The 27576-nt window shown below is 45.3% G+C and overlaps 1 protein-coding gene across 1 annotated transcript in view; it reads right to left on the bottom strand.

The window, feature by feature from the left end:
- The window catches only part of UBE2D2 (ubiquitin conjugating enzyme E2 D2), a 30552-nt gene extending 3367 nt beyond the window's left edge, over positions 1–27185 (bottom strand). Inside the window, exons 1-5 of the mRNA XM_074838739.1 lie at positions 26803–27185; positions 15884–15947; positions 11131–11162; positions 10965–11042; positions 10771–10876 (exon numbers count right to left, since the gene is read on the bottom strand). Of these exons, the coding sequence (XP_074694840.1) occupies positions 10771–10876; positions 10965–11042; positions 11131–11162; positions 15884–15947; positions 26803–26826 (304 nt within the window). The 5' untranslated portion in view covers positions 26827–27185. The remainder of the gene's footprint in view (positions 1–10770; positions 10877–10964; positions 11043–11130; positions 11163–15883; positions 15948–26802) is intronic.
- Between the last annotated feature and the right edge of the window lie 391 nt (positions 27186–27576).

Below are 27576 nucleotides of genomic sequence, written 5' to 3'. Positions count from 1 at the left end.
TTATTTTCTGAGCATAAGGAAGGTTGAAATGGATTAATTGTAGAATAGTACACAAAATGAATCAACTGCGCTCGTACCAACCACAAAGCCCCGAACTTCAAAGTTTCCCTATAAATACACACTGTATATATCCCAGAAGCCACATCCCGCTCGCATGATGCCGCTGGGCACAGCATCAGCCTTCAGCCATATAAGGAGCCAGGAGGCTGCCTGCAAAGCTACAAATAGCACGTGCACATTCCTACGTTCACACCAAAGTAGAAGAGATGAGAAGGCAGTAAGTTATACGCAAAGCATATTGGGACAACACTACATGAGGCATGTCAGGGACATTTTTCCCCCCCCATAAGAAATGCCAAGCATTCCTTTGATTGCTTTCTCTCAGCCTGTTTTAATCAGACGGTGCCATTCCATATGCCCCTTCACCAATAGCAGCAACAGCAGAGTTGTCACAGTGCATCCTCCAAGCTAGTTGGAAGTGACAGCTGCTGGAAGTTTGAAGGCACTAAACACAAATCTGTTTGAACTTCCATTGGTTGCTACTGTGCTACGGAGCAGGAGGCAGAGCTACCGTGCTGAAAGACATCAGCTGAAAAACGGAGGAGAACAACATGCATTCCTTAACTCTTTTGTTGTTTTTTAAGATAGGTTAAAAGAGAGGCCGCAAAACAAAGAATGGCTAAATGCAGCCAGAGAGAAGGGGGAAAACAGGTCTGAATCATTGGAACTGGAGAAGATTTTTAAAGTGGGACAAAAGTGAAAGCTTCACTAGGTCTTAACTGAGCTAGCTGCTCAGCGATGGGAGCGCCACGGACCCAGAAGCCCAGTTAGTTCAGTCTGTCTACGTATTTCTGCAGACCCTTCACTGACAAATTATCAGTTGAAAGTGAAAAGCTTTTAGAACAAGTTTAGTAATAAAATGTTCTTGATTTAAGTGAACATATTTCTTGTGCTAGAATAAAGAACCTCTTCCTTCTTTACCTGATTTTCTATTGTACACTTGTGAAAGATGTAAGAGCTTAATTATTCTCTACCACTGACTGACACTGGGACCATTTATTCAGCTACCTCTCAGAACACAGCTTCAGAGAGCTAAGGCTAATTTTGTGCTGGAGGCACATAGAAGCCGCCAGTCCTGGACTGCTGTCCCTTAGCAAGGGACACAGCATGCTTAGTACCTGTAGCACCTTCCATCAGCTTCAGCCCTTTCCCCTCCCCCCTCCCAAGTACACTGAGTAAAACTCCCAGTAGTGCTCGTAATGGGAATCTCTGCCACCTTACTTCCAGCTGCTGCCACCAGTCAGTTTAGCTTCAAAAACACAGTCATTTCCCCACCTGTTTTCCTCCAGCTCCTTTCTTTGTATTTATCAGACTACACTGCTCTGGGCACTGAAGCTTCTTCAGCTGGTAGGATGAGTAAAACAGCTAACATCAGTCCCCTTCCTTTAACAGAAGCCATGGGAAATCCAAAGTTTTCTGGTCAACTACTACAATTCTCTCGAGTTTTATCTCATCACAGCCCTTTAATAACTACGGATTTTTCTGAACAAGATAGCTCACCCTTCATCAGCAGAACCAGGCAGCAAGTCTGCCCAGTCCTCTCTGCCTAGCTTCCCCAACCACCATAACGCCCCTTTCCCCAGCACTCACGGTACTGCTCAGGAGTTCCTCCTTGCACACCTCACATCAGCCTTGCAAACCCCCCCCCCCCATCTGCTCTAGGCACCAGACAGAGGTGGTGTTCAGCTGCTGGTCAGCATGGGCACCAGAGTAACCAGGGTGCTGCCTTGTGTCCTCCAGAGCAACAGCAGGCCAACAGACTGACATTGCCCACAAGTCAGTTTTGGCTGGCAAGATGCAAGTCTGCCTTGAACTGCACCTCATCTGCTGAAAGGAAAAGGAGAGTTAACCCCTGGCCCAGTCTGAGTTTTCATTCCTGGTTTACAGGCTATCAACATGAGGGTATCATTGTTACTTGCTGGCCATTAAAAAAAGATCCCATGCCACTAATACTCTTTACTAAAATGGGCTGTGGTTTGTTAGAACTTAATCAGTAGCTAAATGCTTCCTGTGATTAATTCTGTCAATCTAGTTGCTTCAAAACACATTTCTAGATTTCATTGCTCAGCAGGTGTCTTATAAGAAGTGTCACTCCAAAAACACTGAATAAAAATGGACTGGCTTCAAGCTGCACTGCCACATTCAGCTGCTTTGTTTTATTTTTGTAAGTCTTCATTAATCAAAACTATTCTCCATTATGCTTGCTCTCACTGGTAACTTCACATCTTTCCCTTTTTATCTCTATAGCCTCAGCAAGGAAAACATTTTTAACTGAGTTATCCAAACTAGTGTAATTTTAATAGCCTGCTGAACCCAGCTATTTGTCAAAAAGAAATTCAGGAAGTTTCTCTCAAGGTTTTCCACCAGAACACTGCATATACTCACACGTTTTAGACCAACCAATGTAAGCAGCCTCCAGACCACTATGAAGAACCCCTTGGAAGAAGGTACCTTCTCATAAAGTTTAAAGGAGCCAAGTGCAAGAGGAAAGAGGAAGTTATCCTTAATGTCAGTTGTGTATAGGAGTTTTGATGCATCAGAGTAACTAATTAAACCAACACTGTGGAATAGAGAGAATCACCAGACCATCTTCTTCTGCAATCAAGTATTACTGCAATGAATTTCATAGCAAAGCCTTGACATTTATTAGTCAAGTGACCACAACATTAGTAGAAGACAATTAAAAAATTAGTTCACAAAAATCAAGTTTTGTAACCACAGAATCAGGCTGAGTAACTACACAAGACAGGTAAGTAACACTTCTACACGTTCTCCTATTCATCCTGCATGACCACAGGCAAAGCTGCTCTAGTGGTATCAGTCTGACAGCATCCCTTCTCAAGCTTTTCACTGAAACAGATGCACTAGAAGTGTGCACTCTTCAGAATTTCAGTTTGGATTTTTGTCAGTAATATTTGTCAGCAAATAAATTTTACTTCACATTGATTCAAGGGGTTCAAGTACAGAGTTATTTCTCATCTCTTCACTCAACTGTCAAAGCAGTCCAGCCTCTAGGAAAACATCAGGCAACTTAAAACATTGTCCGTTTAAAGCTCCCTTTCATTCAAAGACTGGTTTTGCTTTATTTCACCAACCACACAGCCTACTTAATTCCAGTACTTCAACTGTGATCCCCATCCACCTACTGCAGACAACAAAACCAACTTATCCTTTAGTTGGCTTCCTACTGCTACAGACTAGCATGGACCAAGGAACTCTGAGAGCCAAACTAACCAAGCAGGAAGACTGCTAACAGTGTTTCTAAAAAAGTAATGGGCTTAGTTTCCCCATAGAGCAGTGATACAAACGCACTCTCATCAAGCAGAATGATCACTTAACACTTAATTAAGAATGCTCCAGCAACATGCTCTTTGAGGCAAAGTGAGGTCTACCAGTGTAACACAGCACAACTCTGATCCGTTTCCACTGCAAGACTTCCCTTTACAGAGTACGTAACACTCAAACTCAAGGACAATCTTTCTCAAGGCAGCTCCTCTGTGCAGATAATCATGACACTTCCAGCTTGTCAACAAGTTTAGCTACAGTTCACCACTGCATGACCCACCTCACCCTCCCAACAGGCTTCTGTGCTGTGCTCTTACATCACTAAGAGTAGCCTGCCACTTCTGATGAGCAATTTCATCTTCCTGGTTCTGCCACGCCTCAGACTGAATGTGCAGGATAGGTACAAATTCAATATATAAACTCCACAGCTGAGCTTCTTCTGCTATGAAGCAGCTCAATCATTAGTCAGGACAATTCACTGTCAGCTCTCCACAGATCCTTCCAGCACTAGCCAAATGAGCAATACAGAAAACAATTTAAACGCCCATCTGTCTACTGGAACATCTATTGGCTTATACAAGTCTAAGAGGCATGTCAAAGCTCCTGGAGCTCAGAGCTGAAGAGACTCTTGAAAGCCACAAGACACCAGCTCCAGGCAGGGGCAGTAAGTTCCACAGCCAGAAGACAGACATCTTCCATAGAGTGTCAACAGGGGAAGGAAGTCCAAGAGGCCTAACAATTTATACATGGCAATTAACTCCCCTTAATGTCAGGGAGGACTTTATAACCAAGTGTATCATGCAGCTATGACACACCCTTGTACGTCCAGAGCATGTAGCTGACCTGGAAGTGGTCTTTAGGAGCCAGAAGCAGCCATGGATGAGCCACGGCGCTAACACACCTTTGCACACACTGTGTTGATGCTTAAGTCAGCTGGGCTAAGCCAATTTCTACAGCAGCTCAGCAGTCCAGGTCATCTCTGAAAAACTCTATTTAAGCTTTGTTAGGGCATGACGTAAGACCCAAAAGCTACACCTTCTAGTTCTTCACATATCAGCACTAGAAAGGCAAGTATTAGTTCTGCTCTATCAGCCTGTACTGAGACAGTGATCCCAGTTAATCAAGAAGTGTAGATGCTTTTCATGTAGAAGCCCAAGGCATGACAGGTAAGGCACAGACTTCCAAAAGGGTGCTAAAAGCAGCTGATTATTATCTCTGCATTCTCAGTGCAGAAGTCACCTTCCAAATGCAAAACTCAAATCATTCACTTTGTTTGCAAAGCCTGAATGGGTCTAATATCCACCACTTCCAGCTGTCCCCTTAACATAGGACACTAGCCACTATAGATACGACCATTTAATTCTAGCTGGAATTGCTAACAAAGCTTGCTCCAGTAAAAAACCTGTCTATGGGACACTTCAGGATAAGGAGAAGCAACTGAGGAGCAATGGAATCTCCAGCTGAATCACCACAGGGAGATAAGAAGCAAGCATCAATTCCTCCAAGGTAATGAGCCACCCAGAAGAAACATCTTAACTGGTGTGTTCCGATTTGACAGCTGTTTGGTGCAGTTACTGCTCTCTAAAGAAGAGAAGCCAATTTAGGATTCATCTAGAAGTAAAGGGGTTTTCTTCTTGGGCAAATAGCTTAGATCAAAAATGGATCATGAGTGAAAGCCTTAGCTCTCCTCCTTGAAAGCCCCTGCTATCATAACTTTTATATTAAAGGCAAAAAGTACATCACTAAATCAGTAGAATGAGAGGAATAGGTAAGTTGCCTTTAAAAAAAAAATGTATTCCTGCAGGCTCAATTCCTGCATGGAGCAAAAGGCCTCAGCAGACCCAAAGCCAGTATTCTCCCACCAAAAGAAGTTCCAGTTCTAAGCAAGCACAGAGACTGGACCAACAAAATTTTTGTTAGAAGTATAAATAAGCTGATAAGACAATTACTTTGTGTGTCAGATTTTCAGGACAGCAGGATGATACCTGCTCAGCTATCTGTCCTGGCTGAGGTCACACAGTAGTCTCAAGACTACCATATTAAAAAGCTCATGCACTGACATGGAGCAGTCAGACAGGGAAGCATCCAATCCTGGACACCATGCCAGTGTCATGAGTTCACAGTAATGGAAGCAGCCCATCTTGCCAGCTCTGCCCCAGGTGAGTGACAAATATTATGGCAGTTATGGAAAGCAGTTTGTCACCCTTCAGGAGACCAGGACACAGGCTCCAACAGACAGTACTGTGCTTTTTGATCCAGCTCATCCAGCCAAGTTTCTGAATATTAAAGTAACAATGGTTTGTCAGCTCAGGCTTAATTCAGCCTTGTATTCTGGGGATTATGAAACACGTCTACTAGCATATAAATTTGAGCTTTGGACACATACCACTGCTGAAGAATTCTTAATTCCATTTCGGAGGCTTTATCCAGCTGTCCTGCTTCTCACACCAGCTAGGGCTCCTCCCTTCCTAATCATCACCCTGACAGCCAAAAGCCTCCACAAAGTCCACTACTGCTTAGATCTCTCTTCCTCAAAAATAGGAAGAAATCTGACTCCTGGAAGGACCATTTGCCTATACAATCACTACTTTTGAGTTTCAGGCCCCAGACCCTTGAAACTCTTGAGGCATAAAGTTGTCAAAGTTTTATCAGTGCTGACAAACGTTAAGGTTATAACATTAAAAAAAACAACTGAACACTCCTGTCCAACAAATTCAAGTGCTAAGTACCAAATGACTGGCTTCTGACTGTGAATGGGCAAGATGCATCTGAGTAAGTTAAAGCAACTCTGGACTCTGCTCAACTTACATCCTATTTCTTAACCATAGTCCCATTTCAAACTCTTTCAGCAGTCTTACCTAGTCTCACAGGAAGTGTACCTTTAAATCTGAGCAGTTTAAACTTCTTGCTTCAAAGCAACTTGAATTCCTGCTAAGTCAGTTCAACAATTTCTGGTGACAAGAGAAGAAAAGTTAAGTTTTTCCCAGTGTATCACAGACTGGTTGAGGTTGAAAGGGATCTCTGGAGATCATCTTGTCCAACCCCTCTGCTCAAGCAGGGCCACCTAGAACAGGTTGCCCATGACCATGTCCAGCTGGCTTTTGAGTATCTCCAACGTAGGAGACCCTACAACCTCCCAAGGCAACTTGTGCCAGTGCTCAGCATACTCACAGTAAAAAAAAAGTTTCCTGCATTCAGAGGGACCCTCCTATGCTTCAGTTTGTGCCCATTGCCTCCTCTCCTGTCACTGGGTACCACTGAGAGGAGTCTGGCTCTGTCATCTCTGCACTGTCCCTCCACCTATTTATATACATTAATAAGATCCCCCTGAGCCTCCTCTTCTCCACACTAAACAGTCCCAGCTACCTTAACCTGTCCTCAGTGAGATCCTCCAGTCCCTTCATCGCACCATGACCCTTCACTGGGCTCTCCCCAGTACATAGATGCCTTTCTTGTTCTGGGGAGCCCAGCACCGGACCCACACTCCAGGTGCGTGACCAAGCAGAGGGGAAGGTTCACCTCCCATGACCTGCCAGCAGCACTCTTCCTCGTGCAGCCTTCTCTGCTGAAGAGCAACATCTGGGAAGCTACAGATGTAGCTACATTGAAGTTGCAAAAGAGTTGAAATGCAAAAGAATGAAAGTTCCCCTTAGAACCCTGACTCAGCACACAGGGAGGGACTGATCCATGCTACCTGCCAAAGTCACACCCCCTACACCAGTTATTTGGGTAAGCATTGTAACAGGCAAATTAAAAGACAAGAGGATGATCAGAAACAGACTTCCTGATTTTGAAAACTGCACTGTGAAGATCAAGTTCATTTCGGTTGCTGGGTACTTGGAAATTCCCACCCAGTAAGTTTTAGTAAAGCAATTCTTGAACAGCTGTAAGAGCAGCCCCACAGCAAATTCACACTGCACTGGTCATGGAAGAGTTTGAGCAGTGTGAGCTAAACTCTTGAATGTGTGAGACTGAAGTTATTCTCTGCCACTCACCAGGCAGGGTCTTCCAACACACTTAACATAAGCTTCATGGTTCATTAGTTACAGCCACAGTGGGGAGAAGTGGGACAGGACAAAGCAAGTTAGCCTGACCTTCAGACTAGCCTGAAGAAGTACTTGAGTTTAGTATTAACTCTTTCACAGCCACTTGCCAAATTTAAGAGAAAGTGGGATTTTCCCAAAAATTGCTGAGAACAGTTATAATCATGTTAAAACACTTTATTCTCCTGTTTAAGGCAACAGGGATTCTTATTTATGCAGACTTTGAGATAACATTTTTAGTTTAAGCCTATGCATTCTGCTTAAGCTTTGGAGTTTAAGTTAACCACCAAGGTGCTTAAGACTATATTGAAATAATTTCTTCTACCACATGTATTCTTTAAGGAACACTTACTTCAGAATTACCAATACAAGCAAGTTAACTATTCTGAGACAATCAGCGTTGTTCTCCCAATTCTTCAGAAGCCATTTTAGCAAGTCTAGGCACGACAAGCATTTAGAATGAGAGAAAAAACCCCAAGATGCTAGTCGCCTCTACTATCGCAGCCAAGATCACTTTATCAAGTTGCTTACAGAGGGAGAGACTTCCTTATTTATTTAGCTCCAATAAAACTGCTCCAAGAGCCCCCACACTCAGGCCTTCGTTATCTTACCCAGCAGAGAGGGCAGGGGCAGGCTCCCAAGCCAGATATTCCAAGTGCCCTCTGGAGCAGCCTACCATCCTTCAGAGTGTGAGGAGCCAAGATCCCTACCGTTACCGCTTAACTAGGATGGATTAAGTAGCACTGACTACTTCTGTGTTTCCACCAAGAAGTGGCATTACAGATTAAAAGGAAGTCACTGCATACCCCTTCACCTTTCTCCTGGCAGGTTAGGGTGAAACACATGTTCATGTTATGTTGCAATTCCTGTGTAGTACATCTAGCCCATGTGAGCTGCTGACAATGTTGCCTACCAGATGCCTCAGAGGGAGAAAACTGTGTTATAAGCTGTTTCCTAGAAGGACTGTTTCTAGGCTTCCCTAATTTCACTACCAGTAGAAAGTACACTTTTTTTGTAGCTGTGTTCTAGTCATCTGCTTACAGATGTTAAATTCAAACAGCTTGCTCCAATTGCATCCCTTTTAAAAGGTGGCACAATTCAGGAAATACTCTAAGAAGTTTACACTAGAAATACTAAATTGCTGCTTTGGAAGGGATACAAGCTTCATGCTGAATAACTCGTTATTCACTTTAAGTTACCTAACCCAACAGCTTTTCCTACTAGCATCACATTTATTCTTTGATAAAGTTAATCAAAGAGTCACTAGAGCTGAAATAGCCCCAAGGTCTTGAACATAGTTCTAACCTGACTGAAAACAAGATTTCCACCCTAAAAGACTCAAGTTGCCTTTGTGGAATTTACTTATACTTGCTCAAGATGGGAACACTTCTAAGTATCAGGTCTCACTTCTTAAGTTGAAGTCTGCTTTCTGACAAGATGTCCCTGTTATTTCCAAGGGAAGTACTCTGAATTTCTATAAAGTCACCTAGAAGAATTTCTTTTGCTGCCTTTAATTCCTCCATGAAATGAACAGCAAGGGAACTCTGACAAGATCTATATGCGTTTTGCGCTATATGCAGGAGAGTTTGTGCATTCATATGAACTCTTCTGCAATGAGTGAAAAGTGATCAGGAATATAAAGACACCTAATCCCAGGGAGCATACTTTAAGAGGGAGATGGGGCAACAGAAGGGACTAAGTAGCACAGAATGGCCACACTGATCCCATGGCTTACTCTAGCTAAGCCACCAGGATGCAGTTTGAAGACGTAAGGAAGAGGAGTTCAAGGCAGAAAACAGAAGGAGATCTTAAAAGCATACTGCAACTGTATTTGGGTTGCAAAATTAATGTTAAGATATATTTTGTGATTAAAGCTGACAGCCATTAATATGCAGTCCACTGATGCCCTTAACTAGCCTTTTAAATTCTTGACCCATCTTCTTCCAACTGTCTTTTTCCAGCTATCTTAATTCCAGTCTATCTTCCAGTATTTTCAAACCTGCTGTCTATCACCCTACTGCCTATAAGGTCATTTGAGATGCTCTAAATCAAATTAAAGATACTGTGCCACATTACACCTTCTCCAACTATAGTATTCTAACCAGTTATACACCAATTTAATCAAAGTGTAATAGACAACAGTACTTAGTACTAACTTAGCACTTCTAACAGTAGCCAGTACTTGAGTGAAAGCATTTGTAAGGAAAGCTGTATCAACCTGACAATCATTTCCCCTTTACTGGCACTGTTTCTTCAGTTCTTTCAACTCAGTGAAGACTTTCAGCTTCGTGCACTAGCAGACTCACTTCTGTCAAGAGACAAGCTGAGATACTGTTTTGCCTTTCCACCAATGCAGAAGCCTTTAGCTGGACACAGAAGGTAGGAACTTTTGTGAGTTCAGTAAAAGGGAGACAGTTATGATGTCCGAGGGAGGGGTACCAGGAGTCATCTGTCTGAATCAAAAAGCATCTGGACACATCACATGTAGTTGGAGAGAAGAATTACAGGCAACAGGACAGCCTCACAGAGCTGGGACACGATGTGGAGGATACTGTAATTAAATGTGATGACTGCAACATTTAATTACGAAGACAGTGTGAAGCTACAAAATAGAATGATTGAGACACGGTCAATGCACACAAGAGACCCAAAACATTTCTCAATAACCATGGCTACATCTACAAACTGTAGATCTACAGTTTCAATAGCCAAAAAAAATTCAAACCTGGGTCTTCAAGGTGTTTAAAGCCTCCGATTTACATTAATATGAATACTGCTTTAACCAGGCAAAGGATATACTCCAGTGCCCCACAGGCTAACACAGTTCACGGGGACCAAGATGTATTTAGACAAAAAAAGATAGTGCAAGCTAGTTAAGTTTCAAAACATGCTTTAGAGTCCATATCATTGAAAGTTTTGTTAAAAAGTGACCAACATTAAGTTCTGATGTTCCTTGAAAACAGACTTTTTTAAAATTACAAAGAATCAAAGCAGCTTTACCATTTTTTAAAAGCCACAGCTGTTCCCCTTTGTGTTTTACTTGGTGTGCATTTTGAACATTGAAGTCTTCCATTTCATGTACTAGGTTTAATTTTTTTTAAGTCTTCAGCCTGAGGTGAGGTGGCAATACTACGCACTTAGTGTAGCAACTTATCTGATCCACGGCAAAGTTGAACAGTCTCCCTGCGGTCACAGGGAAATTGGATGTTCAGAGCATCCTGTGCTCATGAACTGGCTGCAAGCTAGATGTAGATGTAGAGTCACAAGACTGCAGTAGTGACCACAGAAATGGTTGACAGCAGGAATGCAGCGGTTTTTACATTCTAAATCCAAATCAGTAATTCATTTCAGCAGAGTAAAATTAAATGAGCATTGGAGGTACCTTTTGAAATAGTTAGTGCTGGGGACCACTGTGATCGTAGAATATCAAGACAAATGCTGCCATTACTGTTAATATTTGGATGATAGATTCTTGTTGTAAATGCAACCTGCAGAAGAAGGAAAATTTCAGTGTAGGCTCACAAATATACATTACACCACATGGTAATGAATAGATTTATGGTACAAGCCACTCACCTTAGGTGGTTTGAAGGGATAATCTGTTGGGAAGTGAATTGTCAAGAAAAATACTCCACCTTGATAGGGACTGTCATTCTGTTAATGAAAAAGAATCATTGCAGCTTCAGGAGTTATAAGAAGTCTAGTCATAAAAAGCTATGAACATCAATTCTCTCATACTTACTGGTCCCATTATTGTAGCTTGCCAATGGAACACTGAAAAAGAGAAAGATTTACTTCAGTTTGGAGAAGCTCAAGTAATGAACTACTTTCTTCCAGACAAAGCAGCACAGAAAAGTCTATTTTAAAAACAAAGCCTTCTGAAAGGCTGCAGGGAAGCAAGCCAAAGAATTAAAGAGACAGAGCAAAGTACTCCTCACTCCACATTCACTTGGTCCATACTTTGGGATTGCTGTGGTACCACATACACGCCCTGCAAAAAATCCTATTACAATAAAAAAAACCAGTTATAGTCAACTTTTCAGACCCAACAAACCTGTGAGTTCTACTTTGTGGTTTCCAATGAAGCACCTGAATCAAAGCCCAGTTTCTAATGACTGCCCTCTTAGAGCGAGCTACGGCAAACGTACAGTATGAACTCATACCTTTCTTAGGCAGGATCTCTCCCACACACATCCTTAGTCAAATGGAGACTAAGCCTAAGATTTGTACATACCATACGTAAAGAGGTAACCTAAGACAGTGGTATCTTGACTGAATGTTTAGGCTTAGTCTCCACCGAGGCCTCAAGATTTCATTAAAGCAGTAGAAAGCAATACGAGTCTTAAGAGAATGCAAGAACGACCGTCTGCTCAGGATGTGCTAGTAAACACTTTAGGTTAAATGGACAGAAATTAAGCCTCACTCATATGCATCTGTCCGAGATAACATCTTAATCTGGTAATACAGAAGGTTCATGAAGAATATCTTTACATTGCAGAAAACAAGGAAAACAATCAAAGCTGTTAATCTGCATGAGGCACGTTAGGAAGTTCTCAGGGCTCCTGCGTTCCCCAAAGGCTCTAATGCTAGCCTGTGCAGAGAGCCAGCTTAAATTATTTGTGAAATAGTACCATGGGAAGTTTCCCTCTGCATGAATGTCAGCTACATCATATCTTCAGTACTGGGAAGCTGGGCAGAAGACTCCAGTTGCTGCAAGGTAAGTCTTCAAGACACAGAAGTTGAAGCCACCTGCAGCTGTGTACTTGTAACTGGTGTCAACAGCTTTCAAGACTAGCTGGGCCAAAATGACTTTTGGCCCAGAGTGGCACTACTTGTTCTAATCTAGCATGAGCAGTTTTTAATTACACATAGAACAGGTATTACAGCTGTGAATGATCTCATACAAGGAAGGGAAAAAACACAGAGCAGGAACAGCCCTGCCAAGGCAAGGGGAAAAGAGCGTTCGGTTAGAGCAGCAGGTTTGTTACAAAGGGTATCACAGCCGGTAACACCAGCTAGCCTTTCGAGAAACTCTGTATTCAGTGTAGAGTCAAGAAATCAAGACAGTGGCTCATGTGTTCATATGCAGCATTCACCCATTTTAAAAGGGTTCAGACAGCTTCACATGAAGCCCTTATCTGTAGCAGGACAGTGGGAAACTTAGAACATGAGGACAAAGGAGCAGCAGAAACCCAGCAGTGAAGATTGTGGCTAGTGACAGAAAAACCACCAAGAATTTCACAGGCATCAGTAGATGCTGGTAAGATTGACTGTGACTGCACAGGAGTACACAGACAGCACTGGACCTTAACCTGCATACCTCTGCACACTGAAAAAGAGAACCAGATATAATCAACTATTGTCTTAAACCCAACAAGAAACCAGAAAGAAAAATGTTTTCACAGTGAATCTTAACATTTTACAAGCTATAAGGGTGGTGTGATTGTTTTGGGTGTTTTTCCCCCTCCTCCCCAACTCCCACCCCAGGCTCAAGGAAAGTGCTTATTTAACCTAAGCTTTAGATTCTCACAACATCCAGAAAAAGTTTGACAAACTAGAAGATGCATCTGTCACACAGAGCTTATTTCAACTGATTCTTTTCTTCGAAATCAGCCATTAAAAAAGTTATTTACAAATTAATGGGGTTGCTGACTTTCAGTAGCTAAGCACAGGTACATGTTCAAAAGCAAACTAAGCCACTGCATAGCACTCTGGAAGCGTACAAGTGTAATTCAGTCCCAAGCATATTTCCAAAACAAAGGCAAGAGGTGGGTGGAAGAGGGCTAAAACTACATTACCAAGAGAAGGAAAACCCTGTCCCTACACTTACCAAGGCAGAAACAGCTCTTCACTTCCCAGTTTATGAACTACAGGGACAAGAAGCTCATAACTGGGGACAGTTTACATCGGCTGGACTAGCCACAGGATACCAGTTTGCAAGCACAGCATGTCCTGAACTCTGAGAAGTGTCATTCTGACAAGGCAACTGGGGCAGGCCTAGAGCACAGCGATCTCAGAGAAGGCACCTTTCTGTTGCTGCCACTGCTATACACTTACACACACCCAAAGCGTTGCTCTCAATAGTGGAAGTCTTTCATTAGAGGTCTTTCAGAAAGGTGGCACGAGGAGAATAATTGAATACTAATGTTTTCTGTATTCAGAACTAACTTTCCATTATAAGCATTCACCAACTTATATTACCACCTCCTCCACCAGACGATCTCCATCACCTTTGATAGTTTTTGGAAACTATGAAGTAGTTTATCATGGCACAAGTCACACTTGCTAGTTTAAGGGAAGAAAAGCCACAAACTGGCTCTACATCTTAGTAATTTCTCTTCCATGAAACTACCAGCTTTTTTGAAATACTATTTTGAAAGCAGAAATAACTTGTGGAATAATTAGAAACAGCTTGACACTACTGCAAAAACCCTCAAAACCAAATGCAGCTTCCACTTGTTTGAAAGCATTGCTGAACAGTAACATCTCTAATTTCAGTATTTTCATTCTCAGGTTTCAAGTGCTTTTTTTAATCTATTCCTAGATTTTTATAGGAATGTGTAAGTTTATAGAAACTTCAGCACTTCTGAATAGTTCAGAAGTGATTCAGCAGGGCTGAAGCACAGCTCCCTGAGATTAGGTGTCTACATATTTTTCCTTTTAGAAAGGATACCCAAGCTTAGAGCTCTCAGCACAGAGATTGAGGGTTTCCTTACTTAAACATCCCCTACTCTCATGAGCTTGGATGCTTTGCTGAACAGCACCCTTGTCAGAGACCATGGTGCACAGCAAGTTCAATGCATGCTGTTTAATGGACATCCCAGTCAAAGACTCCAAGTGTTCTTCTGTAACCTTTTATACACAGCAGACCTGCTACAAGTGTAAGCTCACTCCCTCGTCTCAGGCATTTTGTGCACTAAATGTCAATATGCAGTACCTGAATTTACCCCAGGGCCCACTATAAAGTTATAAAGCAAAAGGTGAATTTGCAAGTGTTCTTGTCTCACTAAACATCCTACTGATCTTGCTCACCTAAGCTATATGACCAAAAGTCTAACATTGCTATAAAAAAATCAGTTCACCGGAAAGCGTAAAGTCCTAGTTAATATGGAGAAGGCTGTACAGCTTGCAAAACCACTGCAGTTTAAAGACCTCTCACAGAAAACCACTATAAAGTACAGCGAAACAATTAAGTTGCCTTATTCACAGCTAATCAAAGCAGACTGGGGAACATCACCTACAAATAAGATAATGGTGTTTATATGGATGCTTCTTAAAGTCAAGTCACACAATATATCTTGCCCTCCTCCCTACACAAAACATAAACGCACAAGATGACAGTAGATCTTACTATAAAACAATGTCGGGCAAAAAGAATCAGGGTAGGGCTTTAAAGAATAACTGCTTTTTTTTTCTACTTTAACACAGGTCCTCGAGCTTCGAAAGGACAGAAAACAGCTCCAAATCACACACCGGGTGAACAACCTTGCACAGGAAAGACAACCAGCTGATGTGTAGGCCAAAAAGATTGTCCTAGGCTATCCCTTACACGGAACCTGGCAGGGCCGACTGATTTGAGTACAGCTTTCAAACAGAACAGTGCCATGGGATTTAAGGACACTCCACCTGCACCTTCTATCTCATCGCTAAGCAGCTATGTCCAAATAAAGCAGCAAGGTAGTCATGACAGCAGGATCTGGACACTTAGATTTTGTTAGTGAGAAAGCCACAAGTAGTATTCAAAACAGAGTGAAATCCTGCCTAAAAAATTAAAGAGCCAAACCTGGTTTTCAGTTCTTATACTCTGGCTTGCCCTATAATACAATAGCACAGAACAGATTAAAGAACAAGCAATGTTTCCAGTGTTTCTATAACTCAGTTGACCACAGTAACTATTAAAGTTTTTTAAAAATCTAGCATTACTTGATGATTCAAGCTCTAATTTACCAACTAGTTCTCCTTCCATTCACATTTTAGCCTCTTATCCCCAAGGACTACATGTAACTCTTTAAAAAAAATGCAGTGTTAACTAACTCCTGTGTAAAATAGTTAACCCTGACCTTGCTGTACTAGCATCTAGTATTAGCAGTAGACTTCTACAGAACTGTGTGACTACACCACATACAGTTTAGATATCAAAACTCAAGACAGTTGTATGCAGCTGCTTGCTGGTTCAGCCACCGAGCTACTGAAGTTTCCTAACTTCATGCCTATGAGAATGCCAGAACAGTTAATTCAAAAGATGCAACTTCAGATGTCAGTGAACAGAGCTGCCCAATCAATAAAATGGGACTAACACACATCTCTAGTGAAACACAAGGGAAGTATTAAGAGATACAGAAGGGCAACAAATTTAAGATTAGTATGTGGAGTAATATTTAGTACTCTAACCAAAAGAAACAGAAGGGTTCTCCTTACTAAGGAACCAGACATCCCATTTTAGAAGGAAAAAAAAGTTAGACACTGCATGTGTTTGCTGATAGAAGCATACTTACTGTCATCACCAACAGGCCCTGCTGAACACTGTGCTGGAGGATCACGTGCCAGATCATTCAACTCCTAAAAAAACAGGAACAGTTTATTTCATTTAATTTCAGACCCAATCATGTCATTGCTAAAAAAAACTAGTGGCACTTTGGCTATCATTCTCACTAACGAACATAATGCTCACATTAGGGAGTTTTCTGAAACCACAAGAATGGCAACACCACAAGACTAACAGCCCAGAAAGCAAAGTTGCATCTTAAATCCAGGTACCACGTTTGGCATATGCATCAGTTACCTTTCTAGGTTTCCACAGAGTACTAAGTCACAGCAATCCTCATCAAGTCATAGGGTCTATCAATTTGCCTTGATTGATAATAGAACTTAAGAGATCCCAAGCATTACCAAGGTATTATATATTCTACTATCTTCAGGTCAGAGAGGTAAGATGGCCTCAATCCAATGACTCTCAGTATCAGCCTCATTTTATCCCCTGTATTGTAACAGCTCCCAGGTTGCTCCAGCTGCAACAATCTAGTTTATCATCGTCTCAAGCCTTCGGTGGCCTTTTTGTAGTATACAAAGCTTCAATAACCTGTGGTTGTTTCATCTCCAGCTATATGCATCAGTGAACATAGGTGGTTAAATGGAGTAAGACACAAGGCCTTCTGTACCTATAGAACTGCTAACCCATGAATGGAAATACTCACTTTTCAAGTAGCTGTGTCAGTCAGATTTTCCTCTGAAGAAATCCTATTATGAGTCTCAATTGCTCTGGCTAAACAGGTTGAGTAATTCAGAACACTTCGCAACTATATCAAGTTTCAATTTGAAGCAAAATTTCAGCCCACATCAAGAAAGAGTGTCCACACATTGTCACCAGTAACTCACATTAGCAATTTGCTCAGGAAGTGGACATTTAGTGGGAAATGCAAATAGAGTAAAGTTTTGAAGTCAAACTTTGTCTGTTCTATTTCTGGCTCAGCCACGGACCTACTTTGCACGATGGGCCCAAACATATTAACTTTTTTCTGTGCTAACTCGGTCTAGAGAGCTAAACATACCAGACAACCATTACAAGCGCAACTAAATGTAGCATTCAGGAAACACTCCCATACTGTCCCTGGCCCTGCGGTTCAGCTCTTCACCTCACAGCCTGCAAGGGTTACCAGCAACAGTCCACAGTGGAGTCGCAGATACCAGACTTATCTGAAGCTTTTGATAGACAAAACATTTAAGGACAATGATCAAGACAAGCTGATTGAAGGAACAGGAAAAGCTTGCCACTTAATGGCTTTTTGCTATTTACAGGAAGTATTTAAGCTCTGGAATAGATGATGTCTGGAATTCCAGCTTCTACTTCCCATGAACTGGGAGGCCACCACTAACCAAATCCTCTATTACAGCACAGGAATGCTGCCTCACATCAAACAGGTAAATCTCAGGATTTTCCCCTCAGTATGCTGTTCTCCAAAAGCCTTGCAGTGGAGATACAAAGCTTCACATACCCTGACTACTGTAAAGCATACACAAGTTTGGCTTTGCTCTCATTGGCTCCCAACTCCTAAGGAGCCCAGCTGAAGGCCTCCTGACAGTTTTCTACTGATCCTAGTGAGCTCCTTACAGTGCTGACCCAAGCAAACCTTGCTCCCACCCTTCACGGTTCAGCATGGACTTGGGACAGGAGTAGATATTGAACATGCAGTATAGCTGAAGAGCCTACTCCCTCCTGAAGGTGGAGAGCATCTCCAGATATCCTCTGAAGGAGGAAAGCCCTCAGAGTTGTCAGTTATGCATGGCATTCAGAGCAGCCAACTTTAGCCAAGTGAGGATTCCCTCCTCACCTCCCGGCTGCAAGTACCAGCTAGCATGGAGATCAGTAGTGCGCTCTCACTCCCCACAGCACACTTCCCAGCACCCACTGTACACCTCTCTGCTTTAACTCCAGAACATGAAGTATGTTGAGCACCATCCTGCACAACAGGATACTGCTCTACCATAGAGAAGTGCATGTACTGTAGGAGTTTTCAGATAGTGCCAGTCTGAAAAATACAGAGTAGCTGACTGCACTGTGCTCTGCTTCAGCATCGGTAAGCCAAGAGACAGCCTGTGCCATCACTGCAGCGAAGGAAGCCACTTACAACTCCACTGGTGGTCAGTCTAGTCGTGGCTACAAGGAATGAAGTGCATCTCCACATGCACAAATTCAGAAGTATAGGCATGAAAACTTAGAAACAGGAATGCACCTACTCCATCTAAAGGTGTAGAGTACAATCCATTTCCAAATGCCACTGGACTCTAATCTTCTGGAAGAAACAATTTGACACTACAGTACTCAAAACCCCAAACACATCTATTAAAGAAAAAACCACACACATCTAACCTCTCTTCCTTACCACTTCTCATCCCCTTCACTCCTGCTTTGTGCATAAGATGCAACACTAGACTCAGAAAGAGAACAACTGTAAGAATCCATGTTTTCCATGTAAGACCACAACCTACTATGGATTATAATAAGAACCTAGCATGGACCTTCCCTACTATAAAGGGGAAATAGTTACAAACACAGGCTGCAGCCTGAGCACATATTCTGCCAGCTAGTAGAATGCACAGCTCCAAAGCTGCCCCAACATTCACCCTACGTCCTGCTGCTCAAAAGCATCATTTCACCAAACTGGATGAAACAACACACCTTCAGTAATACCACGAGGTAATTCTCACAACAGATGCAGAGGCAACAATGAAGTTGTTAGTGGCAGCCCTGTTCCTCATCAAAATACTCTCTCTTCAATCTTCAGTTCCAGCTAGAAGGAATACTTTGGTTTTCTGAAGCCGTGTATATTATCTCACCGGAAAGGGATTACTTACAATGAACACTCATACTACTTGTCTTAGTGATGCAGCTCTCACCTAAGGCAGCATTTCAGGTTCTGCTCTATAAATTCAGATTGAAACATCACAGATTAAAAGGCCCTTGTAAAAAGCAATGCATAAGCTCCTTCCACTTGGAAAAGTTTAGCAACAACTCTCAATTCAAGCCCCTGTGATAAAAAAACCTCCCAGCTTTTGTAGAGCAAGAGCTCGGATAACAAGAAGGAAGTTTAACCTCACAAGAAACCTCTGGGGCACAGCCACTAGCTGCAGCAGACCACCAGTTGCCTCTGCACACTGGAGAGGCCAACACATCACCAGATTTCCTGGCAGGGCACAGATGATGGCTTGAACATGCCGTTCTCTTGAAGCTACCAACATGCTAGTAAGACTCCCACTACTCACTTGTCAGACCTGCAAAGCCAAGTTCTAAACAGGAATGGTAGCTACATATAGTTGCATTTACCCAGGTACAAATGAAAAGGAGCGTTCACTGCTGCAGCACAGTGCCAAGCTTTTGCATCCAAGAGGTTACTTTGCCTTTTGAAAACTCCTGTGCAGTTTTCAAGGTACAGCTAGCACAATACCAGACCTAGTGAAGTCTTTGCTTCCAGATGTTGCTGAGGGAGACTGAGAACCAGCTGGTTTGTAACTCAGAACAAAGGACTCAAGTTCACATAAAACTGGAACTCATAATGCATGGAGGATTCAATTACAGTTTGGTATCATCCACAAGCCAGCTATTACTGCATGTACCAGATCCTAAGCTGCAAGGCCGGCTCTATTTCCCTGTCACCTGGGAAGGCTTGCTGGTGAATGATCAAGTCTGATCTTGACAATGCTGATTTTAAACCAAAACCCAAAGAGAGCTGTAGCTGGTTACCATTCAAGACAGTTTCTGATCCTTAGGCACATGCGGAAGGTTTTGCTTTAGGAACTTAGAAGTGAAGACTCAAGCAGCCTTTAGATGAAGTTTCAGTTTGAGTTATTCAGCACCCAGGGGGCTACCTCACCATGAATTGCCTTCAGCTGGAAAGCCAACTTACAGAACTTAAAGCTTCTGCCATCTCCCCTACTCCCCTACTGCAAAATACCCTTGAGGTTGGGCCCACTGCTGTGGATCATACCATCACCTCAACCCATCTTACAGTTAAAAGTATTAATTAGTTCCTCAGCAAAAATGAGGAAGTGGAAGCACAGCACAAAGCAAAGCATGGTTCAAGGTGTCTTGCCCAAAGGCCAAGTTGAATGAAACTGCTCCCAGTACATCCATGAACTAGATATCCTAAAAGCCTCAAAACCCTCCCAAGAAACTGACATTTAGGCTCCAAAAGCAGACTTAATTGTGTTCGTAAGTTCCCAACAAAACAACCCCCTACTCAGGGGTGCCAGGAAAGCATTGTAAGGAAGATGTGTGCTTATGCCAGACACCCTCCCCAGCTGTGCTTCCCAAGCCACCAAAGGCATCAGCTGCCAGTGAGGCCTCAGGGCACAGGGGAAAGCCAGTGTCACAAGTCTCACTCCTACCCTCCTCCCTTAGTACATTTCCCAGCAGCATTTAAAATGCATCTTCCTCAAGAAGTTCACAAACTGCCCAACAAGTTTTTAAAGCACTATCAAACACAAGCGTTTTAAGTCTTAACCTTAAAGTTTAACCCTGCGCATGTTTCAAGTTAATTAGTTTTAATTGTAAACTCCAAAGACATTTGTTAAAAGTTCAGATTTATTCTAGACAATTCCCTCCTCAGTCTAGCATGTTCCTGGTAAAAACTGCTCTGGCCAGAAGATAAAACTAGTTTTAAGGATTAAATTAAGGCTAATACAGCCTTCAGTAAGAATAACCAACATAACTGGCAACATCAAGAAGCCAATCAAGCAAGTGAAAAGCCAGCATCCTTTAGCAGTCAGTTCCAGCAATTTTCATAAACCCTGGTACACAGTAGAGTTCCCCAAACACACCCCAACACACTAGATGTACGCCTTCAGTCAAAGATTATCCAAAGTCCTTTTAGCTTGGACTCCATAGTCTTTCCTCCCTACTCCAGTTTGAGCTGTTTTCAAGCTGTAATTTACTCAGAGATCACATCACTAGCTTGATTATAAGCCTAATTTTTCTTCAGGTTGCTTCTGTTAAGTGAAGCAAGCTTTTAATCTGACTTTAGCAAGTCCCTGAACCCTTCTGTGACAAGTAGTCTAACACTATGTTACAAAATTGTGATTTACCTAACCAAAAAGGAACTTTCAGCCACTTAGCTATGAATCATTAGCAGCTTTCAACAGAGCAGTGCCAGAATCAGGGCCCAAGTCAAGCCAACAGCACTCTGCCTTACCTCAGCAGCAAGACCACAGCACAGATGAGCAGCTGCCAGCTACCTGCACAGTCCGACACAGTCACTACGTAGGGCGAGATCCTGCTGCTCATTCCTTGGGCCAGCAGGTTCTACCCTTACCTGTTGCTGAAGGTACCATGTAGGGCAAGGTGTAAGAGCCTACATCCACCACACGTTTCACTCAGCTCTGCTCTCTACTTGCCAAGCAGTAACTCTGCACAAGGTAGCGCTCACACCAAGGTCAGATCACTGATGCCCTGCAGCATCCATCGGTGCTCTCCTGGTCTACAGGACTTCTGTGATTCCAGAACATCTGTCATTCTAAGGCTACTACCCCTATTAACAGAAATATTTTAATCTTCAGAGAGATTTTAATCCTCTCCCTTTGAGAGAATCTGCCTTTTCAATGCTTGAAATGACTCAGATCCACAAGACTCTGCAGAAGTTAGAAGGCAAGCAGTTAAGTGAGCAGCATGAGAGAAGTCAAGCTGCATGAAATACGGGAATAACCAAGGTACATGTTATAAACAAGCTCTGATGCAACTGTCACCTTTTTTTTTAAAAACTTGAACAGCAAGAAGACCAAAACAATGTGTAACTTCCTCCTGGTGTGGAATCTGAGTATCAAAAAGCCTAGCTAGCTAACAGAAGCTTAACCAGTATTCTCTGTACTAGCAACACACAAGATACTTAACACAGATGGGCTGCGCTGGCAGCTCCATGAACGCAGCAAGAGGCCGTAACAGAAGAAACAAGTTGTTCCCACTGGCTGCTGTAAAGCAGAATCGGTAGCGCAGAAATAACACAAAGTTTGCTCAGCACAGGTAGCATGCACACAACTCGGTGAACACTAACATTGTTCAGCTAGCCAGTCGATCCAACGCACCCCATCTGTGGGTAGTGTTTATTTTGGCAGAAGTGATACTTAAGCATCTCAGGAGGGCAAGCAGCTCTGGACGACAGGCAAGCCCATCATCTTCCGCAGCTAAACAGGGACATCATTAGGAAATATATAGTTTAGTTCTGCAAAGCATTACCTGTTTTTTAGGCTTCTACATTATAAACTCTTCTGCTATAAGAAAAAGTTTCACGTCAGCAGGGCTGAAGCACAGCTTCCACTTTCTCCTTCCCCCTCAACCCTAGGGTCCATCCAGCAGCTCATACAGGACTCTCATGTTAGTCCACTGTCTTTTACGTGCTCTCCCATTCAAAGAATCCCAAACAGTGCCCTAGTTATTCAGTCACAGGTAATGCATTTCCTAAAGATAAGCAACACAAATGGGATGCGGCTGAATACAAAGTGCTTCGCCTTAAACCTTAAAATGGAAGCCATTCATTATTACCCTCCAGTATCACTCCCACCCTACCCCTGGATATCTTCACATTGCATTTCTTATAAAATATATCCTTGATAAAAAAATATCGATATATACATTAAAGTAACACTGAAATTGTTATACTTCACTGTTATCCCCACACTTCATGGGGACCCTGGCTAGTATCGTTGCTTACACCCCAAACATTTCTCACAAGAAAAAGAGTTCCAAGTTTTAGACCTGAGAGCCAGTAAGCACCTAAGCAAGAATTAAGACCACCACAGCCTGGAAGACTGCAGTGAATAATACAAGCAGCAATCTGATAGCAGGTCTCAAGCCTGAGCTCTTTCGGAGCATCTGATTAAAGAACAGCTGCTGCTGCTTCGTGCAGAAACTCAAGCTCAAGTCTCAGGACAAGCCCAAGAGCAATCGTGCTACCAGAGACATGCCAAGATGGACAGTGCAGGTTCTTGCACTACCTCACGCACCAGCAACATTACCTACCCAGCTGCAAAAACCTTCTTGTTCTGCCCCTCTGCCAGCTCAGAAGTTCAACATGAAAGAGGCCATTTCAGGTAACACTGTATCAAAGGTTTACTCTTAGGATTTCCTGCTTGTTTCCACGTTCTCATCCCTATATTGTCCAAAGACACAAAAATTTTGGCAAAAAGCTCACAGGCTGCAGTTGAACATAAAAGCCAAACTGCCAAGCACAAGAGCCAGTGGCAAGATTGAGACCTAAACACTGATCTATCGAGTCTGATAATACCCTCTAAAAATGCCTAAGCAGCAGCTTTCCTTCCATTGCTTCTCTGTACTCAAGTCTATTGGGATTATTTCTACTTGATCCACGTTCTGCAGGCTTTTGTTCTTGCCACTGTTCCTCTCGTTATCCTGACAGGGATGGTACAGTCACTACACACCAGATACTGCTGCTTTTCCCAAAGACCAGAACAAAACCAAGATGATGATACAAACACTCTCCACAGGGTTTAAGAGAGCTGGAGTGTAAACAACCAGTGATTATTAAGTGATCAAAGAGTTACAGTCAATGGCTCGATGTCCAAGTAGAGAGCAGTGACAAGCAGCGTTCCTCAGGGGTCGGGACCGGCGCTGTTTAACATCTTTGTTGGAGACACAGACAGTGGGATCGAGGCACCCTCAGCAGGTTCGCCAAGCTGTGTGGTGCGGTCACATGCTGGAGGGAAGGGATGGGCCACCCGGAGGGACCTGGACAGGCTGGAGAGGTGGGACATGCAAACCTCATGGAGTTCAACAAGGCCAAGGGCAAGGTCCTGCCTGTGGGTCGGGACAATCCCAAGCACAAACACAGGCTGGGCGAGGAGTGGATGGAGAGCAGCCCCAAGGAGAAGGACTTGGGGGTGTTAGTGGATGGAAAAACTGACTGTGAGCCAGCAATGTGCTCTCGCAGCCCAGACAGCCAACCGTGTGCTGGGCTGCATCAGGAGAAGTGTGGGCAGCAGGTCCAGGGAGGGGATTCTGCCCCTCTACTCTGCTCTCGTGAGACCCCCCTGCAGTGCTGTGTCCAGCTCTGGAACACCAACATCAGAAGGACATGGACCTGCTCGAGCAGGGCCAGAGGAGGCCACAAAGATGACTGGGGGGCTGGAGCACCTCCCCTGTGAGGACAGGCTGAGAGAGTTGGGGGTGTTCAGGCTTGAGAAGAGAAGGCTCCAGGGAGACCTCAGAGCAGCCTCCCAGGACTTAAAAGGGCTACAGGAAAGGGGGGGGAGGGACTCGTTATTGGGGGGCTAGGGACAGGATGAGGGTTAATGGTTTTAAACTGAAAGGAGGCAGATTTAGATTAGATATAAGGAAGAAATTCTTCCCTGTGAGGGTGGGGAGGCCCTGGCACAGGTTGCCCAGAGAAGCTGTGGCTGCCCCCTCCCAGGGTTCAAGGCCAGGTTGGACGGGGCTTTGAGCAACCTGGGCTAGTGGAAGGTGTCCCTGCCCAGGGCATCCGGGTGGGACTAGATGATCTTCAAGGTCCCTTCCAACCCAAACCATCCTGTGATTCTATTACTTAAGTAGTTAAGGAAGTAACTCAAATTAAGATTAAAAATCACAGTAACTCAAATTAAGAGTACTCCTCTCCAGTCCGTAGCTTAACTACCATCTAGCTTTTAAACCATCCAGACTGTAGGCACAGTTTTATTTCCCTTCACGTACTTGTTGGAAATGCCACCTACAACCCTATCATCTCCCCTCTCCTCAAAAACCACCACTCTTACTCCACTGAAACACTTGGTACTTTGCAGAGCTCAATATACACCACTGCCTGGGCAATGGTCTCACTGCTTCCCAAGGCTCTCAGAACCTTACACAATCCCCATTACCCGTCAGGATTCCTTCTTTGAAAAGGAGCATAAAGAATCGGTCCACAAGCACCCAATATTAATAGACTCAACACATTCAGCTTCTCTCCTGTTAAAAACCACAGACTAGAAACAGAAGTGCTCAGTGTTGAATCCTGAACCTCAGCACACAAGCTGCAACAGAGCAGCTGTCCTTGCTTCCCGAGTTACCTGATAGAAGATACACCCTCCCCACAAGAGCCCTGCACTGTCTGCACGTCCCCCCCCCGCCCCCAGCAGCCACATTTACCCTGCTCAGCGTTCACTGCTGTGTCTCTTAGGTCTACCCCAATGGCAGGCACACGACACGCTCCCAGGGAGGAAGCACTCTTCTGAAACACCTGCAAGCCCACAAACACACTGTGGAACAGTTTTCACAACGTACTGAGTGTCACTAAAGTAAGGGACAGAATGATGCAGACAAACAATACTCAGCTGGAGCACAACTTCCTTATGTAACCCGCTACCATGTGCTCATCTGGAAATTTCAATACACTAAAATCATACTCAAAAATCCTTCCCTTTCAAGCTCTACCTATTCCACAAGCATACACAAGCCTTCACGCTCTCTTCAACTTTCTTCTCCACCTTAATTTGACCAATACGACACATGAAGCTTCACCAAAACTTCAGGATAACCTACAATCAAAGCAAAGATGTTAACACGTAATCCAAATCTGATACTACATACATAAAACAGAGCTGGCAAACTGATCTTAAATATTAGGTAGCGGGTTCACATCTGGTTCTAGACAAAAGTTAGATTTACATAGTAATTAGATTGACACAGTAATAGATTTACATAGAAACCCTGTGGGAGGAGTGGCTTCTACACCTGAACCTTGAATGGAGACTCCAAACTGACAGCTAGGTGCTTTGCAGGGAAAAAGGATAGAAATTCCCTGTCTGACTCACCAAGGCAATAAAAGTGTACTTCAATAATCCTCTTCCCGCTCCCCCCCGGTAAAAGATACTATGATGATCAAGCAAAGTACAGTTTGAAGTCAACAGGGGATTCGGCAGCAGTGTTTTTCTAAAAGGCCAAGTGCTGTGCACCTCCTGTTCCAGGAGGAAAAGGCACCTCGCATGCCTTTCCCTACAAGTCTGCTAGATGACTCAGGTCGTAGAGCAGCACTGGCTCCATTAAAATAATAAATCACACTATTTTGACTAGTTGAACGTGACAAGCTTACTACGCTTAGCGCTTCAGTATCCAACACCAAGACCGCCCGCCGCCCCTGGAGGAAGAAGGGCCTTTCACCACCGATATCCCGACCGAGCTATGCCAAAACTTCCAGCGCGGGCAGCGTTTCGCTCCTCCGGGCGCCTTCTCCCCAGAGCAGCGGCCCCCGCTCCACCGCGGGGTCCCTCGCTACCCCCGCGCGTGTCCGGTTCCACGCCCCCAGCGACTCCGGAGGGCGAGGAGCAGCCCCTCAGGCTGCAACAGCTGGCGGCGGCTGCTGCCCACCCCCGGCCCGCCGCCCTGCCCCGCCGCCCGGCGCCCCCTCGCGGCCCCAGGGCCCGGGCTCCGGGGGCCACGTTGCTTCGGAGGGGCCCGGCCGCGCAGACCACCGCCGGCCCCGGCCTCCGCCCGCGGGGTAACAGCCCTACGGGTCAGGGCCCGGCCCCGCACCCCACCCCGGCCAGAACGGACCTTCCCGGGGGGACGAACAAAGCGCCCCGCAGGCTGGGCCGGAGCCGCCGAGCCCAGCTCCGGCAGCCGCGGCCCGGCCCGCGCCGCCGAGGGGAGCCGGGCAACTTCCCCGCGGCTCCCACCTCCCTGGGCCCGGCTGCCGCCTTCTCCTGACGGCGGGGCCGCCCGTCCCCTCAGCGCGGGCGGCGAAAGGCGCCCGTACCCCCCCCCCGAGCCGAGGCGGGCACCGGAGGGACCCCGCGCCGCCGGGGCAGGGCCCGGCCCGGCCCTTCCCTCCCCGCCAGGCCGGGGCGGCGGCGGCCTACCCGGGTTATGTAAGGCGAGCGCTAGGCCGGGGCGGGCGGGCGCGGAGCCGGGCGCGGGGCGGCGGGGCCCTGCCCTTACCTTGTGGATTCTCTTCAGCGCCATTGTGTGCGCGAGGCGGCGAGGAGGGGCGGGCGGGGAGGGGGCAGCCCGCGGGGACTATTTTCCGAGGGGGAGGGGGGGAAGGAGGAGCGCGGAGGTGGCGGCGGCGCGGAAGAGGGAGGGGGGGGAGGGGAAGGGGGGAGGGGAAGGAGAGAGAGAAGGGGGGGAGGGAAGGAGGGGGCCCCCCCAGAAGGCGGCGGCGGAGGGGGGGGCGGGGGGCCTGCGGGCGGGCCGGCCTGGCGCGCTGCTCCCCTGGCGGCGCCGCTGGGATGGAGCTCGCTGCCGCTGCCGCAGCTCCTACCGCATCCCTCCGCCGCCTCTTTATGCACTGGCGCCTCCTCGCCGGCCTTCCGCGTATCACTCCGCCGTGGCTCCCCAACCGCCGCCGCCGCTGCCGCGCTCCGCCGCCGGTTGGCGGCGCGGAGGCGGCCGCCGCGACGGGGGCCGAGACCGGTCTAGGAGCGAAGGGGGAGGGCCGGGCGAGAGAGAGAGGAGGAGCGGGGGACGGCGGGGACTATTTGTCGTGCGGCCGCCGTGCAGAACTCTCCAGAAGGGGGAGGGGGAGATCGCGGAAGGATACGGCGGCGGCGTGACGCGCGGGTTGGCCGGCGGCGGCGTGTGACGGCGCGTTCTCGCGAGAACACCGGGCGGGAAGAAGTCCCGGCCGCGCCGCCGCTGTGGGGCCGGGGAGGGCCTGAGGCGCCGTGGCCGGGCCGGGCCTGAGGTGGTGCCGGTGGCCTCGGCGGGACCCCG

Source organism: Strix aluco, chromosome 13 (assembly GCF_031877795.1).
Source record: "Strix aluco isolate bStrAlu1 chromosome 13, bStrAlu1.hap1, whole genome shotgun sequence".
Lineage (NCBI taxonomy): Eukaryota > Metazoa > Chordata > Aves > Strigiformes > Strigidae > Strix > Strix aluco.
Note: the sequence above shows the minus strand (reverse complement) of the source record. Positions and strands in the feature narration are given on the sequence as shown.